We start from the raw sequence: 17,411 nt of genomic DNA on the forward strand, positions 1-17,411 counted from the left end.
AGTTTGATTATGATGTTGATGAGAAAATTGATGATTGTTATTGTTGATGTGGATGGATTGGTGTTGTAGTGGTGTTGTGTGAAAGGAATTGGAATAATAATGATAATGATTATATGATTTGATGATGATTGTTGGCATTTTAATGATTATGAAGGTTGATAATGAATGTGAGATTTATTGTTATTGATGAGGGTTTGTTGATATGGTTGATGATTGATGATGAACATTAATGTTGTTGGTAATTGGACAGGAGTGTTTAAGGAGTTGATAAATTGAGATATTAAATGTTGATATTTGTTATGGTTATTGAGAGTTCTTGGTATTGTTGAAGATTATTGATGATGTTGATGTATGATGTGTGAATTGGGTAATGATGATTTTTGAGGATTGTTAATGATTGATGGGGTTTATTGATGTTGATAGAGTATGGTGGGATGATAGTTCGTGATGTAAATTGTTGAGAATTGAGTTTAAAAGTAGAAATTGGTTTATGGAATTGATGATCTTTATGTGTTGCTAAGTTATGAATTAAAGGAAAGGTATATGAATATGATTTAGGTACCTTGGGACTATTTTGAATGTGGGATAAGTGATTTTGGGAGAGTGGGTTAAAATTGAAGTTATGAGGTTTTGGGTAAAAATAGATTTTTTGTGAACTTTGTCTGATCATAACTTTTGTCTCGATTTTCAAAATTTGCTGAATTTGGTTTAGAATTCAAGATTATTGAAGGCCCTTTGATTTGATATAAAGTTTGTAAAATTTGGAATTTTTTAGATGAAGTTATGATCATTCAAAGATTGGTGTCGAAATCTGAAATTCTACAGAGTTGTAGAATTTTGTTATTTCTGGTATGTGCGCACGCACAGCCTTATGCCCACGCACAGTCTTGTGCGAACGCACACACCAATGGAGTTTTACAACCTGTGTGTATGCACAGCCCTGTGCGCATGCAAAGTTGGGAAGGGTCGTCTGTTGGGGGCGTTAGCACAGGTTGTGCAAGTGGACAGACATTGTGAATTTTGGTGCATATGCGTATGCACACCCCTGTGCGTATGCATACATTTTTAAACTTCCAAAGCGTGCGCACGCACACCCTTGTGCATATGCACACGTCCTGTTTCTCAAACTTAAATTTTGTTTTCAACTATTTTACCTTCCCAACAAGCTTGTAAGCTTCTGTGACACCATTTTATGATTCTTGGACTTATTTTCGGGTATTAAAACATGGGAAATGTCCTAGGAGGATTGATTTGGTATTATTTTGAAAAGTTAGAGAACGGAGGCTTAGGTTTCTGGTATATTGAGGATGGGTTTGGTGGAGTGCGGAAGGAGAATGGTATATGAATTGAGAAAGTAAAGCACTAGTGAGTTCGGAATGGAAAGTTATGAACTGATGATGGTTGTGATGAGTGAAAACTTAGAAATGAATGATTATGGATGATGGAATGAGTATGAGTGAAACGGTGCTATGAGCAGTGACCTCTGAGATTGAATACATGATTATGATATGCATTGTTATCCGTCGTAGGGGCTGTGGCAGTCTCCCGCCTATGTTCGGATGTGAGAGTTGAAGCTGGGCTTCTCACTCATACTTTTCGCAACCAGAGTAAGGTGGTAGGGCACGCTCCCTTGGAATGTTTTCCTCTGAAAGGAAAAGGTGGTAGGACACTCATCCCTCAGAATGATTCCTCCTAAAAATGCGATTTCTCTCTTATTGCAAGGTGGTATGGCACTAATTCACGGAATCATGCGACAATCAGAGGAATGTGGTAGGGCACGCTCCTTCGGAATGTTTCCCTCAGAAAGGAGAAGGTGGTAGGGCACTCATCCCTCAGAATTATTCATCCTTATACGCAATAGAGAGACTAATCCAGGAGTTGTCGACCGAATTTTTTGTCGGGTTTGGCACTATAACCTACATGTGATATCGCAGCCAATAGGGCAGGCATTCATCATGTGCATCTTTTATATGCTTGCTTGCTTTGTTTACTTGAGTTTGCCTAATTGTATAACATGCCTGCCTGCTTCTTGAACTACTTGTGGTATATGAATATTATCTGTGTTTTACTTGTTTGCATTAATTGTGATTGTCTGGTGCTGAGGAGGTTAGGTAGGCGGTGCCGATGGGATCGCACGGAGGTTAGGTTGGCGAAGGGTGTGGGATACAGCGGTGTGATTAGTATGAGTTAGAATTCCCCTAAGTTTAGATAACCCGGCTTATGGTTTAAGTTCTTTATTTATTTATTTATTTATTTATGTTAAGCTTGAATAACCATATGTGATGTGAAGTTCTAGGATTGCCTTCAGCGTCCCGGAGCCTTACATCTTACATCATTGGGCACTGTTACCATACTAAGAACCTCCGGTTCTCATTCCATACTTCGTTGTTATTTTTCAGATGCAGGTCGTAATTCACCTCGGTGAAATTGCAGACAGGTGGCAGAGCGGAGTATGGTTTCTTCCTGGTTCATTTCTGTTTTATTTTGTTGTAGTACTTTCTCTCACCCTTTTTGTTTTAGACTTTATAGCCTTAGAGGCTTACTTGAGAGATAGGCTGTATAAGCTGTTTTATTTTCAAAGACTCTGTATTTTCTGTCTGGGCTAGTCGGCCTAAACTCCGTAGGCAGTGGCTAGTTTTCTTTTGTATAGTGTGTGTATGTGTGTGTGTGTGTATATATATATATGTATCCTTTCGTGCAAAAATGCGTTTAGTTGCCGTGTGCGAACGCTTCACGTATGTAATTCCGCATTATACGACTTTGAGCTTTAATCTTTCATCAGACTTCTAGAATATATTATTTCTTTCTATATATAATATGTATAAGCCTTAGAATTGTCGTAACCTTTGATTAACTTTTGCCTTACGACTAGAGGTAAGGCTATGGGTAATTGGGGTGTTACATTTAGTGGTATCAGAGCAGTTCGTCCTCGTGAGCCTGAGGGATGGACCGATTGTGCTTCATTGCATACTCTGTGTGTCTTTTTCCTTGATGCTATTAGGTTATCTACTTGATATTGTATAGCATGCCGCTTTGTGAGTGCCTGTTTGGGATAATGGAAGCACTAGGCTTTTGATATTGAGACTGATCACCTTGATATCGATTGTTTGGTGTAGACAGGAACCCTAATGGCCACTCGCAGACGAGATCGTATGCGTTCACGAGGAGAGAGTAGGAATGAGCGACCGGCCGATAACCATGCCGAGTTCATGGCGGTGATGGTGAATCTTGCGAACACCATGGGGGCGACTGCTACTGCGACTCTGCAAGCTGTGCAGAGGTTGGGTCAACCGGCGGAAAATGGAAACGAAAATGGTGAAGGAGATGCAAATAACAATACTGAAGGGAATGTCGATAATATGGGAAGTGCTCCGATGACCTTGGCGACTTTTCTCAAGGTTCATCCTCCAAGTTTCAGAGGATCAACCAATCCCACGGAAGCAGATAACTGGTTCCAAGCTATGGATCACGCGCTACAAGCACAGCATGTCCTGAATAACCAATATGTGGAGTTTGCTGCTTATCAGCTTCGGGAAGAGGCCCAGCATTGGTGGCAAGCAGAATGCCGCTTACTACAGCTTCAGAACGCCGATGTTCCTTGGGATGTATTCCAGACGGCCTTCTACAAGAAGTACTTTCCTGAGTCAGCAAGGAAAGCGAAGGAGATGAAATTTATGCAGCTGAAGCAAGGTTCCTTATCTGTAGCGGACTACACCAGCCGATTTGAGGGACTCTGTAGGTTCTCTAGGGCGTGTCAGGGTGCCCCGGAGACCTATGAAAATTGGAAGTGTGTCAAATATCAAAGAGGCTTGAAGGACGACATCATGACTACTGTGGCTCCTATGGAGATTCGGATTTTCTCCGATCTGGTGAACAAGGCAAGGGTGGTTGAAGAATACGCAAAGACGGTAGTCTCGTCAAGGGACACTCATGGAGGAAAAGCTAGTAAGGAACGCGACAATTACCTTGGACCAAGGGGACAAAACTTCAAGAAATATGGTGAAGGGAAGCGGTCAAGAGCTTACTCCTCTGATATGAAATGTTAGGAGTGTGGGAACTACCATCCGAATAGGCCATGCCAGTTGGGTAGGAAACTATGTTACAAGTGTGGCTCACTGGGACATTTGGTTAGAGATTGCCTACACCGAGGATTACATGAGGCGGATCGATCACAACAACAGGGTTGACGTAATTACGAATCCGATGGCTAGACCTCAACTTATCTTCATAGTATAGATTATCGTTATTCGTGTTGAAAAAGTTTTAAAGTTTAGATTGATTTTTAAATTTGGTTTGGAACTCTGGTTTGAATGATTTGGTTTTGAAACTAGAACTGAAACTTTTGATCAAATGATATGATTTAAGAAAGAAAGTGAGTCATAAGATTTTGTTAACTTGTGATTTTGGTTTGCAAATTTAACTTATCAAAAGGGATTCAAACATGAGAGGTTCTGATTTAAATATTCTAATGAATTTAGGAAAAATCGTATTTCAAAGTGATTGATTTACAAATGAAAGGTTTTTGACTTTTTGATAAGATTTTAACAATGGACTTATTTAGATTGCACTTGTTTTAAATGTTTTGAAAAATAGTACAAAATCGATATTTGATTTAAAGAAAATGTTTGGATTCCTAGTGACGATAATCAGAGTGACGCAGCAGAAGGCGAGAGAGAACGTCGACACGGTGGGATGATGGTGAACGAGATGCTTTTACAACTTGTTAGGTTGGCAATGTTGCAGTAGGACGCTTCGTGGAGAATATATATAAGAACCCAAGTTTTTCACGCAAAACCGTTTTTATAAAAATAATAATTTTAGTGTCTGGAATAGATTCAAAATTTAGAAGTTTTAATTTGAAAATATAAATGTGAAATTTGATTTCAGTGAATTTTTCTGAGTTGGAAAATATATCTGTTTTAAAAAGTTTTGTAAAAATGCGTACTGGCGCCTAAGCTGGCAGTACCGGCTCTAGTGGGTCAAACGGACAAAAAATGCTAACGGATTAGACCGGGCCCAAACTGGGCCCAAGTTCCAACATGTGTGTGATTAATGAGTTTCAAACTCATTTTGAAGGGAAGAGAGAGAGAGAGAGAGAGAGAACTCGGATAGGTGGTGGTGGGGTGAAACCCCATTGTTACTATTCACCTCTGCCTTCCGGGAGCCATATCTTGAGCTACGGACCTCCGATTGAGAAGCCGTTTGCGGCCACGCGAAGCTCTTGACGAGTTCTTCCTTTCTATCTAAAGAAATCTAGTAAGAAATCATGTTTCACTCTCCAGTTTCATCCCCTAGATTTCTGCGCGTTTTGGGTTTGGTTTTTGAGCAAGTTTTGTGGTTTTGGTTGTTTAGGTGATCTCTAGTAGCGGGTAATTGTTAGAAATTGCCCCAATCATCTTTGGACAAGGTGAGTTGCTCATAAACCTTTGTATTGTTGTATGTTGTGGTTTCTAGGTTTTGATTTTGGTGATATATATGTTGTTAGTTGAGCTTTGGTGTTTGTTGGAGTTAGTTGAGGGTTTGGATCAAACTTGGTGGCTTTGTTTTTGTGTTTGGTAAGTTTGAAAATTGGTCAAGGTATGATTTCGGTTTCCTTTATGTAATATGTAATATTTCTGGACACTTAGACTAGTTGACTTTAAGATAAGATTGAATTATGTATGTGGCATGTGAATTAAACTGAAGATTTCATAAATTGTGTATGTTAGAGTTTGATTATGATGTTGATGAGAAAATTGATGATTAGTATTGTTGATGTGGATGGCTTAGTGTTGTAATGATGTTATGTGGAAGGAATTGGAATAATAATGATAATAATTATATGGTAATATCACAATATTATTGAGATAATAATAAAAATATAAATTAATAATTTAAAAAAATAATAAAATTAAAAATAATTTAAAAAAAGAATAACAAATTTTTAAAAATATTTTTTTTATTTTAATTTTTTTTCACATAATAATAATATAATAAATTTTTTTAATATTTTATTTTATTAAATTTATAATTTTAAAATAAAAATATAAAAATTAATTTCTTAAAAATAATAGAAAAGGCACCGAATTGAGCCGCTAGTATTCTGAACTCTCTTTCGATATAAACCGAATAGAATCAGAATCGTTTTCGCCCTTATTTGATCTGTCAATCGAGTTTAACAATGGGGAATCATACGGATCTGGAGGAAATGGGAAGAGAACTCCAGTGCCCCATTTAGTATCAAACACTTTCTTTCTAATCTTATGTTAATAATCCTCCTAGTACAATTAATTAATTAATTTCTTCTTGTTATTTTATAATGATCTGTGAAGTTTAAGTTTGCTGAATTCTCCGGCCATTCTTGTGTTTGTAATTCAATTTTGGTGGTTTCAGCTTTTGTATCGTCAAGTCTATGAAGTCGTCTTCTGATTGCCCTGTCTATAAAATACCCTTCTTCCCTCGGGGTACCCCTCCTCCTCTTCTCTCCTTTCTTTATCTTAAAGGTTCTTTTAGTAATTTTGTCTATTTTGTATGAAGAGGTTCGCCCTAGTCCTCGTTTGTTCAACTTGGTCAACATCTAGAAAAGAATGGAACGCTCTTCTGGTATGAACTTATTCCTCACCCAGAATCCGTACCACTCTAAGTTTTCAGGTTAGCTTTTCCCATCTGTTTTTGTCCATGTATAACTTCACCTACTTCCAAATTATTATGACTTGTGTTCAAGTTTTTGTTTGCATTATGCACTATTTTATTGATTTAATGTGTTGTAATAAGCATATATCTGTGCTATCTTTTGATTGCAAGTTAATTTGCCTGTGGGTTTATAGGTTCAAGTTCTAGCTTTGTTTGAAATATAGGAATGTGCTTTCAAGCATATGCATTTATGTCCTCCTTTGTACACTTTACTGACATTTAGTTACCTGGCAGATGAAGAAACGCAATGTCAAGCTGATGCTGACTGCGGTAGAGAGGATGCTACTCGAAGTCATCAAAATCCTGCTCAGAAAAGGAAAACCCTCAAAAACAGCGTGTCAGGGAAGAAGAATGTTCCTGACACTGCAAAACCTACTCTTCCAGCTAAGAAAAGGGTTCAGGTGCCACAAGATCCTCTTTCTGAAACTCCATTCAAAAATTCAAGCTCTGGAGACTCCCTCTATGGCACTAGAAAAGAGGGAAAAGAAAAGGATACTGATGCTGCAAATGAAAACCCTCTCCAAAGTGAAAGAGATGTACCTGTTCTTTCACCTTTCTTTTGGTTAAGAGAGGAGGAAGGTGTTGAGAATTTAAGTCAGCAAACTTTCGGAGATAAGCTTATAGATGGAAGCACAACACCAAGCCCTCCTTCATTCAGTGATCTCAAGGACTCTGATGATGAAAATCCGACTAAACTGACATTATCAGTAAGTAATGGGTTGTTATAGCAACTGAATATGTCGTCATAAACTATGAAATTGTAAACCCTTTTTTTTTTTTTCAATAACTGTTTGTTTTATAAGGTCTGATGAAAATCACTTCCCAGTCTCATGGTTCTTAAACTATTCAACTACTTGGTTGGTGATAAAAGTTGATGAAGTCACTCAGAACAAAATTTGGAAATTTAGTTTTCATGGTTAAAATCAGATTACGTTAGAAGAGACTTATAATAAATTACTGATTTTATTTCTTTGCTTCTTGCTATTGTCATGTAGGATGAGGTGCAAAATAAAACCTCTTTTGATCTCTTTGATAGTGAGCTGTTTGAGTGGACACAAAGGCCTTGCTCTCCTGAATTGTTTTCAAGTCCTGTCAAATTGCAGGTAAGGAGGGAATTGGAGCCACGGGTTATCAAACATAAATTTAGGATACTGTACCTTGACTATGCATTGATGTTCTTTTCAATTGTATGACAGCCTTTGACTGCTGGTGTGATCAGTGAAAATCAAGAGGATTTGCTGGAAGCCTCAAAAGAGCTTGAAAGAAATAAATCCAGTGATTATGCTGAAAATACTAAACTTCAGAATTCACAAAACGGAACTAGATTGTCTGATGTGTTACAACCCAGTGTGACTTCTCCATTTAGGAGTTCTGGTGATATATATGGGACAAAGAAGTACAAGAAGAGAAGCAGGAAGATGAGGGAAAAAGCTGCTCAAGAACAGGTTGTGGAACAACAAGATTCAATTGTGGGAATCAATGTTGATTCAAATAGATCATTAGAAATCACTGAGGATCAATCACGGGAGAAGCGACAAGCTTCTAATCTGGGAAAGACTAGTAGAAAGTGCAAGAGGGTTTGTTTTGATACTTGCACCAACTCCAATATATCAGTAGTTCTTCGTAATGGTGAAGTGAACATGGCAAAGGATTCATATATTTCACATTCCCAAAAGGAAACCAACAAGCTTGCTTGCCAAATGATTCCAGGTAAATGCCAGAGTGAAAGATCTGGAAAGCAAAAGCTGAATTATGTGCAGGACCAAGCTGAAGAATTATCTTGCATGCAAAATCAAACTGATGGTGAGTTAGCTGGTTCTGCATCATCTATGTTAAGTCAGCAGACAGACAAAAATGGAAAGATGTCCAATAAAAGGCAAATTAAAGGGAAAGTTTCTATAAAGTCTATTTCTCGTGGTAGTGAATTGAGGAGTACCAAGAAATTGAAACTGTCCTCCGATTTTATCTCTCAGACAAAGGCTGGTGAACAAATCCAACCTAATGAATGTACCCAGAGAGGTCCTGGTGTCAAGGTTTTGGATGATACATCTAAGGAGAAATGTAGCACTTTGATGCATGTACCAGTTTTACCAAACTGTGAAAGTCAAGCTGAAAAGTACCAATGTGTTTTTTGTCACTCATCAGAAGAATCAGAGGTAAATTTGTTTGCTCATGCATCTAGTCATCTCTAATATGTTATCTACTATATACGAACTAGGATTTGATGGTGTGCCATTCAAAATTCAGGTTTCTGGGTCAATGATGCATTACTATGGCTGGCACCAAGCCTGTTGCTGCAAATTATGAAGGAGGATCCAAAGTCATACATTCTCACAGGAACTGCACAGAAAGGTAATTTACTAATTTTTACTGACGACTAACTACCTCTACTTTGAATGTTTACTTGTGACTGAGTTTGATATGTAAAGTTAATTTGTTCTAAACTTGTGCAGGGCCCCCAATGTATATTTTGAAGATGATAATGCAATTAATCTTGAAGCTGAAATAAGTAGGAGCCGGAGAATTAAGTGTGGTTTTTGTGGACTCAAGGGCGCTGCTCTTGGTTGTTACGAGAAAAGTTGTCGTAGGAGCTTTCATGTTCCTTGTGCCAAGTGGACTAAGCATTGCCGATGGGATATGGTATACGATAAAAAGCAGTGAGGATTTAAAGTTTCATGCAGCTTTTTAAATAAACCCATCTAATCAAATCCTTTCATTTTTATGCATCAGGAAAACTTTGTCATGTTATGCCCTTTACATACTTCCTGCGTTTTGCCCTGTGAGAGTTCAGGATCCAAGGGTAAGAGCAATAAGTGCAGAACGAGAGACAGTAAAAGCCTTGCTTTCAAACATGGCCCTACAAATCAGAAAGGGACTGCTCTTGGATCATACAAGAAAATTGTGCTTTGTTACTCAGTTCCGTCAATAAGTGCTTTGAATGTTTACTTGTGACTGAGTTTGATATGTAAAGTTAATTTGTTCTAAACTTGTGCAGGGCCCCCAATGTATATTTTGAAGATGATAATGCAATTAATCTTGAAGCTGAAATAAGTAGGAGCCGGAGAATTAAGTAGGCCCCAAGGTTACTGTTTTGAAAAAATGGGATTCAAGTGTTACCCATGTTATAGCATCAACAGACGAAAATAAGGCATGTAGAAGGACCCTCAAAGTATTGATGGGCATACTGGAGGGGAATTGGATTCTCAATATTGAATGAGTTCAGTACTTTAACTAGAATTCCTCTGGTTTCTACTTCCTACTAAAATGTCATCACAAAATTAATAATGATGACATCTCTCCTATTCTCATGTTGTCTTGTTACAGGGATTAAAGCTTGCATGAAGGAAATGAAGCCTGTTGATGAGGAGAGTTATGAAATCAATCATGACATCCATGGAATCCATGATGGTCCTCATCTTAGACGACTAAGTTTTAAATAAAATAAGGTTAGAATTTTCATTGTTAAGTGTTTTGGCGTCAAAACATTGTTAATTTATATTAAAACTTTCTCATGTTAATTTCTTAGGCATACTTGTTAGATAAACCTTATTTATTTTTTATATGAATGTCCTGGAACACGCAATGATAATAACGCAGCTAGACGTTTGATTTCACGTCTTAATGTTTTAGGCCAAAAACACCTACTATGACTAAAACTACTATTTCATTAAAATTAGCTGTGCTTTTAGATTGGATATCTTGGTGCAATCTCCGGATTATGTGCAAACTAGTGGTCTGTGTTGACAATTTCTTTTTTTTATGCAGCAACCGAAGCTTTTCGATGGCTTCAAGTTTTATTATGTGGGAGATTTTAAGCCATCATACAAGGGCTATTTGCAAGATCTTGTGACTGCTGCTGGAGGGGTAATTTTGAATAGAAAACCAGTGTCTGGTGACGAAAACTCAACGTCACTTGGTATGCATCCACCCCAGACACTCATAATTTACAGCCTTGAGCTTCCTGATAAATGCAGTCCTTCCAAAAGGGATACCATTTCTACTCAACGGCGACATGATGTGGAGGTTCTAGCAAGCTCTACAGGTTCAAAGATAGAAAGTAATACATGGATTCTGAACTCTATTGCAGCCTGCAAGCTGCAAATCCTTGCTGAATGAAATTGTATCTGTTGACCTCATTTAGATTAACGTGATCCTAGACTAGTGTCTTACTCCCTTTATCGTTTGTCTGTCAAGGCATGCTTTAATGACAATATCGTATGTAATTAAATAAGGCTACCAACACCGTAAGTGAGAAAGATAAATTCTCCACCGTTGTTCACTACCGTTGTTAACCCATATTAGCTAGCTAGTAAGGATCCAACAATGTATCCCCCAGGCTTCTTTGATTAAAACGTATACCTAAACGACACACATTGACGATTCCGACAGCGCAACTAGTGTAACCATGGATAAAAAGAACTCATACTTCAACAGACAATCCAACTCTTACTCAAACAGCTTCTACATACAAAACTCGTAATAACTACTCTTTATAAATCTTGACGTTTAAAACTGCTAGTAATTTAGCATGCTTGTAAAGGTTTTTGTGTGAACATCAATCAAACATGTGATTCATTCGTTATCAAATGATAGATATGGAACATGGTTGATCAAAACCTATAACTGACATTCCGCACCCTGAAATTGCGTCAAAAAAAAAGCAAAATAAGTATTCTTGGGGAGTTGGAATATTAGTGAAGAATAGCATCCCCATAACAGTTACTTTTCTGGTGAAGGTTGCTGTGTTTACGCCAATAACATGGCCGTATGAGTCCATCAATGGTCCTCCTGAGTTTCCTGTTTTCCATCCATGCACACATAACATCACAATTCAAACATTAGCATTGGAAACATCAGGAAAATGAGGTGTGTTGCTTGCCTCCATTAATATCTGCATCAGTTTGAATAGCTCCTTTAATGGCCCCTCCATTTGGTGAAGGTATCTCACGCCCTAAACCACTCACCACCTGCAAAAGTTACACCACACAATACACCATCATAACATCCATTTCTTTCAATACAACGAACACCTATAAGGTGCAACATATTTTGTTCTTTCTTGGAAAAAAGAGGAAAAATTACTCCTGTTGTTAGAGTATTTTTGTATCCATAAGGATTCCCAATTGCGAAACAACTTTGACCTCCATGTAAATTGTTAAGATTGACCAAGAACCACAGGCCTGATTTCGTGCCCATCAACATCAATCAGAAAATACAAGGCAAGTATTGATGCCTCAAATGATGTAGTCAAGTTAAGGAAAAATGTCTGTTATGCAACATCAACACGATCAAGAGAAAAGAAACTCTGGACCATTATGATTGGCATATAAAGAAGAATCCTATAAGATTGACAAATAAAGAAATCGACTGTTGAGGAAAAAAGAAAAGAATTATAATGTACCTTGAGAACAGCGAGATCATAGGCTGGTTCAAACCCAATTATCTTGCCTTAGCTGTTCTATCAACTAAGAAAACCTAATTAAGATTCAACATTTATTGTTCTTTTGAATTGAAGAATAAGAAAAAACAATGTGAATCAATGATTTTTTATGTTTGATCTGTTTGTGATGACATAAACGATAAGAAAATTATATTTGTTGCTAATTCAATGGATTTCCTTTAATTTAACATCAATCGATTAGTAAATAACTATTTTGTATCAAATAACTCGATCCTAAACTCATAACAGTTGATTGTATATATAAATAAATCGATTCCTTTATGCACAAACATATTCAATCTATAAATGTGAAAAATAGTTTCAATCTGAGTATGAAACTGAATGATTTAAGATATAGTCCTTTATCTTCATGACCCATCTCATAAATTTCTCCAACTATTCCTTTCGTCGGCCAACACAAGTCCAGACTTTATTAATTTATTAATAACAACCATCCACTAATCACACACCAAAAGAATAATAAAGGAAAAAAAAAAAGAACATAACCTTTTATATAAAAAACTGGCTATTAGGCGCAGCAAGAGTATAAGATATGCATTGATAATATGGTATCTATCTAATAACAATCAATATGCTAAATTGATTAAGATTCGCAAAGAAATTGAGAATTTAATCGTTCTTGAATTAAAAGAGTGAATTTCGACATGCTGAATCAGTCAAAGCGTCCATTTGGACCGGTAACATCGCATCTTTGGGTACTTACTGCCTTCCTCAATTTCTCAAGCATGCAATCGGCCTCGAACTTGTTCCTCATGATTGGAATGACCTCTCCTGCTGTGCCGTAGAGAGCACCACAAATGGTGAAGCATGCGGAGGCTCTGAGACTGCGGCGGGACAAGGAGAGCAGCCCGCTGCTGATGGCCGGGGCAAATATGCCGTTCCAAGGGTCGTCCTTCTGACGAACAAAAACCAAGGCGTCGTAGGAAGCAGTGAAGAGGGTAGCCCAGGCGGCAACCTTGCCCCCGAGGCGGGGTGCATTGAGGCGAACGGCGTTGCAAGCGGTAGCGATATGGGTTGGAGAGTTACAAAGGGACTTGAAGAAGTGGAAGGTGGATCCCCCGATTACGCCCACCATGAACCCGTGGCCCGCTGAATTGAAGACATCATCAAAGTATTCTTCCATTGATTGGGGACTTCTAAATAAGTTTCCGGAATCCTTTTGCCCAGAGGTGTAATTGTGTTTCTCCTTCTATGTTTTCTCCACCACAAGGGTTTTAACGGAGCCTATTTATAGAATTCAACTTGGTATCTGTTCATAGCCCCACATAAGCAGTTAAATCCAAATTGATCCAAATTAATTTATTTATTTAATTCAATTTAAATTTCGGTTTAAATTTGATTGAATTTTATTTTTTTAAATTGTTGGATCAGATCGAATTTAAATTTATCTTTTATAATTGATCCAATTCAATTCAAATCGCACAATATATTATAATATATTAATATTATTATTTTATTATTATATTATTATATTTATAATTATACATATAACATGTTCAGTGTTTGTTTAGGCGTTATTATTTTGATAAAAAAGATATTTTTTCTAATAAAAAAAGATCTTTTTTATTTTTTAGTATGTTTGGCAAATTTCGAGTAGTAAAAGTAAAAGCATTAGAAAAATTAGTAAAACATCTTTTTTAGAAGCTGTAATTTACATTTTTTTTAAAAGATTTTCTTTCTTTAAAAAAAAGATATTTTTTATGTAATAAATAAATAAAAAAGTACTTTTATATTGTTATATCTAAACATAATTGATAGATAAAAAGATTTTTTTGTATGAGATACCCACATATAAAATTACTTTTACTTTTCCATCAAATTTTTTAAAAAAAGATAACTCAAAAAAAGATCTTTTTTTTAATAAAAGCTCACCCAAACAAGCCCTCAATTTATTATATACTTTTATATTATGAGTCACTTTACGGTAAAGATGTTAATTGATACAGATTTACAGAGATTATTTTTTGTTTGATACTTATTGTAGTTGGGTGCAGAGTTTGAGAAATGAGTAGAGTGGAATTATGGCTTAGTTGTGGCTTAGCCTACTCTTACAAGGAACAATAGAAATTGGCACAGTTGCGTTTCGTTAATTGGATTTGGGTATTTTGGTTTTTAGTGTATTATAAGTCGAGTAAGTATAAGGTCCAAAAAAAAGATTTGAATCATGTGCTGAAGAAATTTGACTCAAAACAAAAAAGAGATAGAAGAAAATATATATGTTTAAAATCACGATATAGAAAATGCTCAGTCACTAGGCAAACACCTACCATTACATGAATGTCACCAATTGAAAGTATATGATTAGTATTAACTATCAATTGAAATATATCAAAGTATATGGAATACTAATAATAATTAATAATAATATACAAACTGGTAGTAGTGGTAGTAACAATAATAAAAGAAAATAAAAATTCTTATTTAAATTTTTTTTAAATTAATTTTGTTTACTTGTACTAGAAATTAAAAAATTTGAATTTAATTACAAAAAACTAATAACATTATAATTTATTTCAAATGACTATAAAACTTTTTTTAGAATAAAATTATTTAATTGTATTGAAAAATGAAGATTTAAATAAGTTTAATAAATAAAGGTTCGTAAATAATTATATCAAATAAATAAGAATATAACATTACTAGAGATTTAACCATTATAATTTTTATTATTCTATATTATTTTTATATTGAAATAAGACAAGCTAACTCACCTATATTTATATAAACAACTAAAATGAAGATAATTCAAAATTATTGGTTAATTAAATTGCATAAAATAATTAAATATCTTTAATAAATTACATAACAAAACCAAGCATAATTAGATTGCATAACTAATTAAATAATTATTTCAACTGTATACTAAAATTAATTATTAAAATTAGTTATCGGTACAAAATACATATTAAAATATAAAATATATATTAAAAATAAATTAATTTATACATATATTTGTATAAAAAGATATAATAATTAATTTTAATATCTAATTTTAATGTATAAATAATATTTTTGTTAAATTAAATAACACTAGAAAATTGCATGATTATTTTTCATGCATAAATGCATAATTGAATAGCAAATATCTTGTATTTTGAGTTGTGTAACATGGATAAATCTAGTTCAATTTCTGACGATATATATAAAATTTATTATGATGATATATTTTAGAGGCTATGTACATATACATACTCATACTCACATATATTGTCCATTTTCTTATTTTAATCACGATTCGAATCTTTGTACAACTCTTTACGAAAGTCAACAATTCCTCCACTCAAAGACATATTGCATTATTTATAGATAATTGATTAGTATTTTAATTATCAGTCAAATTCTAAGAACTTATTTAAAAATCATTCAACATGGGAAAAGAATTTTATTTTCTTTAAAAAAAATTATTTCTATTTAAAATTCAATTCTATGATTTGGAATTATTATGATATATTAATAGAATAGAATTAAGTTTGAAGAGTGGGAAAGTGTATTTAAAAATCTAATCATTTTTTGTCTGGTTTACAAAGGAAGAAAAAATAAGAATTAGAATTCTCAAAAGAATTTAAATTATTCATTTTTAGTTATTCTTGTTTGTCGATTTTTAGCAAATCGATGGTGGTTCGATTCTAATGGTCTGGGAACGAAACATACTCCTCTTTTGTAGGTACCAATTTTTCTATAAATGCATCAAAGATCATCGAATTAAACGAACATTAAAAAGGTTAAAAGGGTATGAAATAAAATAATGGAAGATAAATTGACTGAAACCGAAAAGATTGGTATTGAATTTAAACAAAGCGATGCCTTTGATTGAATCAAAGGACTTTGTACATGAAAATTAAAGGTGCTGAAATATAATTTTGACATGAAAATTAAACAATGCTTGAAAGATAAATTTGTTTGAAAAGTAAAGTTTGCTGAAAATCATAAATTAAAAAGATAAAGACATAGAAGGAGCTCTACATAAATCGAACTGGAATGCAGACTCAGAAATTCACTGAAATATGAGTGTGCTTGAGTATATTTCTGAAGAAAAGTTCCAACCTTGATTTCCTAAAATTTTCTAATATTTATAGCCCATTTCCATAACCGACCATAAATGACATGATGTCCCCTTGTGTGCGAAACTTTGGGTAACCATTCCCGCTCTTTTGCCCAAAAACGTTACTGAAAAATCCTTAATTTGAAAAAGCCTTCGATCCTCCTCATTCGAGTAGCTACTCGATTCATCATGTCCGTCGAATCCGTGTCAACAGTTTCCTAGTTGATGCCTGCACGTGCATCTCTTTTGATCTTTACTTCCATTTCGAAACCTCTCAGCTTAACCTTCGAAAATAATTATCTTGATTCAATTAGTATTAAATGTTTTTAACCTAAATAACTCTAATTTTTTGTCAACTTGACAATAGACGTATAGTGTTTTTGTCAAAAACAAGTCTTTGTTAAAAATAATCTTCTACCATTAATAAGTGAAATAGATATATTGGTAATAAATTAGCCACAATATTAATCTAAATTTATCTATAATTATATATTATCGTTGATAAAATTTAATTATAAAAAATAAAAACCGACGATCATTATTTATCAATGTTTATAAAACCTATATTAAATATATTCTGCTTCTGAGACTTGTTCTTATTTGCTAATCTTAAACCTATGTTTCATGTAGCTACTAATTTCTAGCGAAAATCTTGAAAAAATATTTTGGGAGGCAAATATCATATAATGTCATTTAAATTAAAATTATAAAGAAAATTTGCATAAAATTAGTTTTTTTATACCTTTTGAATATAATTTTAGAGGTGATAAATGTAATGTGAAAAAAAATTAATAAGATCCATAATTTAATTTGATTAAAATAAGAAAGAGTAAAAATTGATGTTTAAATAATTTTTTTAATATGTAAAAAGTAATGTGATTGTTTGCACAAATATAATTTCTTCAAATTAATTAATTCAGGATTACATTACTTCTTTTTATTTTTGCCGTATCCCATAAAATAAAAAAAGAAATTTTTTCTTGGTGTCTTCAAATTATAGCCATTGGGCTATATATGAAACGAAGCCTAACAGTGAACCCTTACAGGGTTGCCGCTGCTCACATCAGTTCGGATGCGGCTCGGCTGGATAACATTTGTTGCGACAGGCTTTGACAAGCTGCTGTCTACCAAACAGTAAATTGCCAGATGTCCGCATGACTTCATCGAATGGGAATATCTGTATGAGGGCATCTGTACACTATAATTGGCCTTATATTATTCATGTATTATTTTTAT

The 17,411-nt window shown here is 34.6% G+C and overlaps 1 protein-coding gene and 1 pseudogene across 2 annotated transcripts; one reads left to right on the forward strand and one right to left on the reverse strand.

The window, feature by feature from the left end:
- The first annotated feature begins 6,094 nt into the window (after nucleotides 1–6,094).
- On the forward strand, nucleotides 6,095–11,108 carry LOC107489103 (protein BREAST CANCER SUSCEPTIBILITY 1 homolog; annotated as a pseudogene).
- Nucleotides 11,109–11,149: 41 nt separating this feature from the next.
- LOC107489102 (mitochondrial import inner membrane translocase subunit TIM17-3) lies at nucleotides 11,150–13,321 on the reverse strand. Of its 2 annotated transcripts, XM_052255345.1 has the most exons (4): nucleotides 12,837–13,321; nucleotides 11,552–11,639; nucleotides 11,396–11,469; nucleotides 11,150–11,310 (listed from the first exon to the last, which is right to left on the reverse strand). In XM_052255345.1, the coding sequence occupies exons 1-4, from the start codon at nucleotides 13,254–13,256 to the stop codon at nucleotides 11,290–11,292; spliced, it is 603 nt and encodes a 200-aa protein (XP_052111305.1). In that variant the 5' UTR covers nucleotides 13,257–13,321; the 3' UTR covers nucleotides 11,150–11,289. The 2 variants fall into 2 exon arrangements, with proteins under 2 accessions (XP_052111305.1, XP_015965358.2); XM_016109872.3 differs by having other exon boundaries at nucleotides 11,150–11,469.
- Between the last annotated feature and the right edge of the window lie 4,090 nt (nucleotides 13,322–17,411).

The sequence above is a fragment of the Arachis duranensis genome, chromosome 10 (assembly GCF_000817695.3).
Source record: "Arachis duranensis cultivar V14167 chromosome 10, aradu.V14167.gnm2.J7QH, whole genome shotgun sequence".
Lineage (NCBI taxonomy): Eukaryota > Viridiplantae > Streptophyta > Magnoliopsida > Fabales > Fabaceae > Arachis > Arachis duranensis.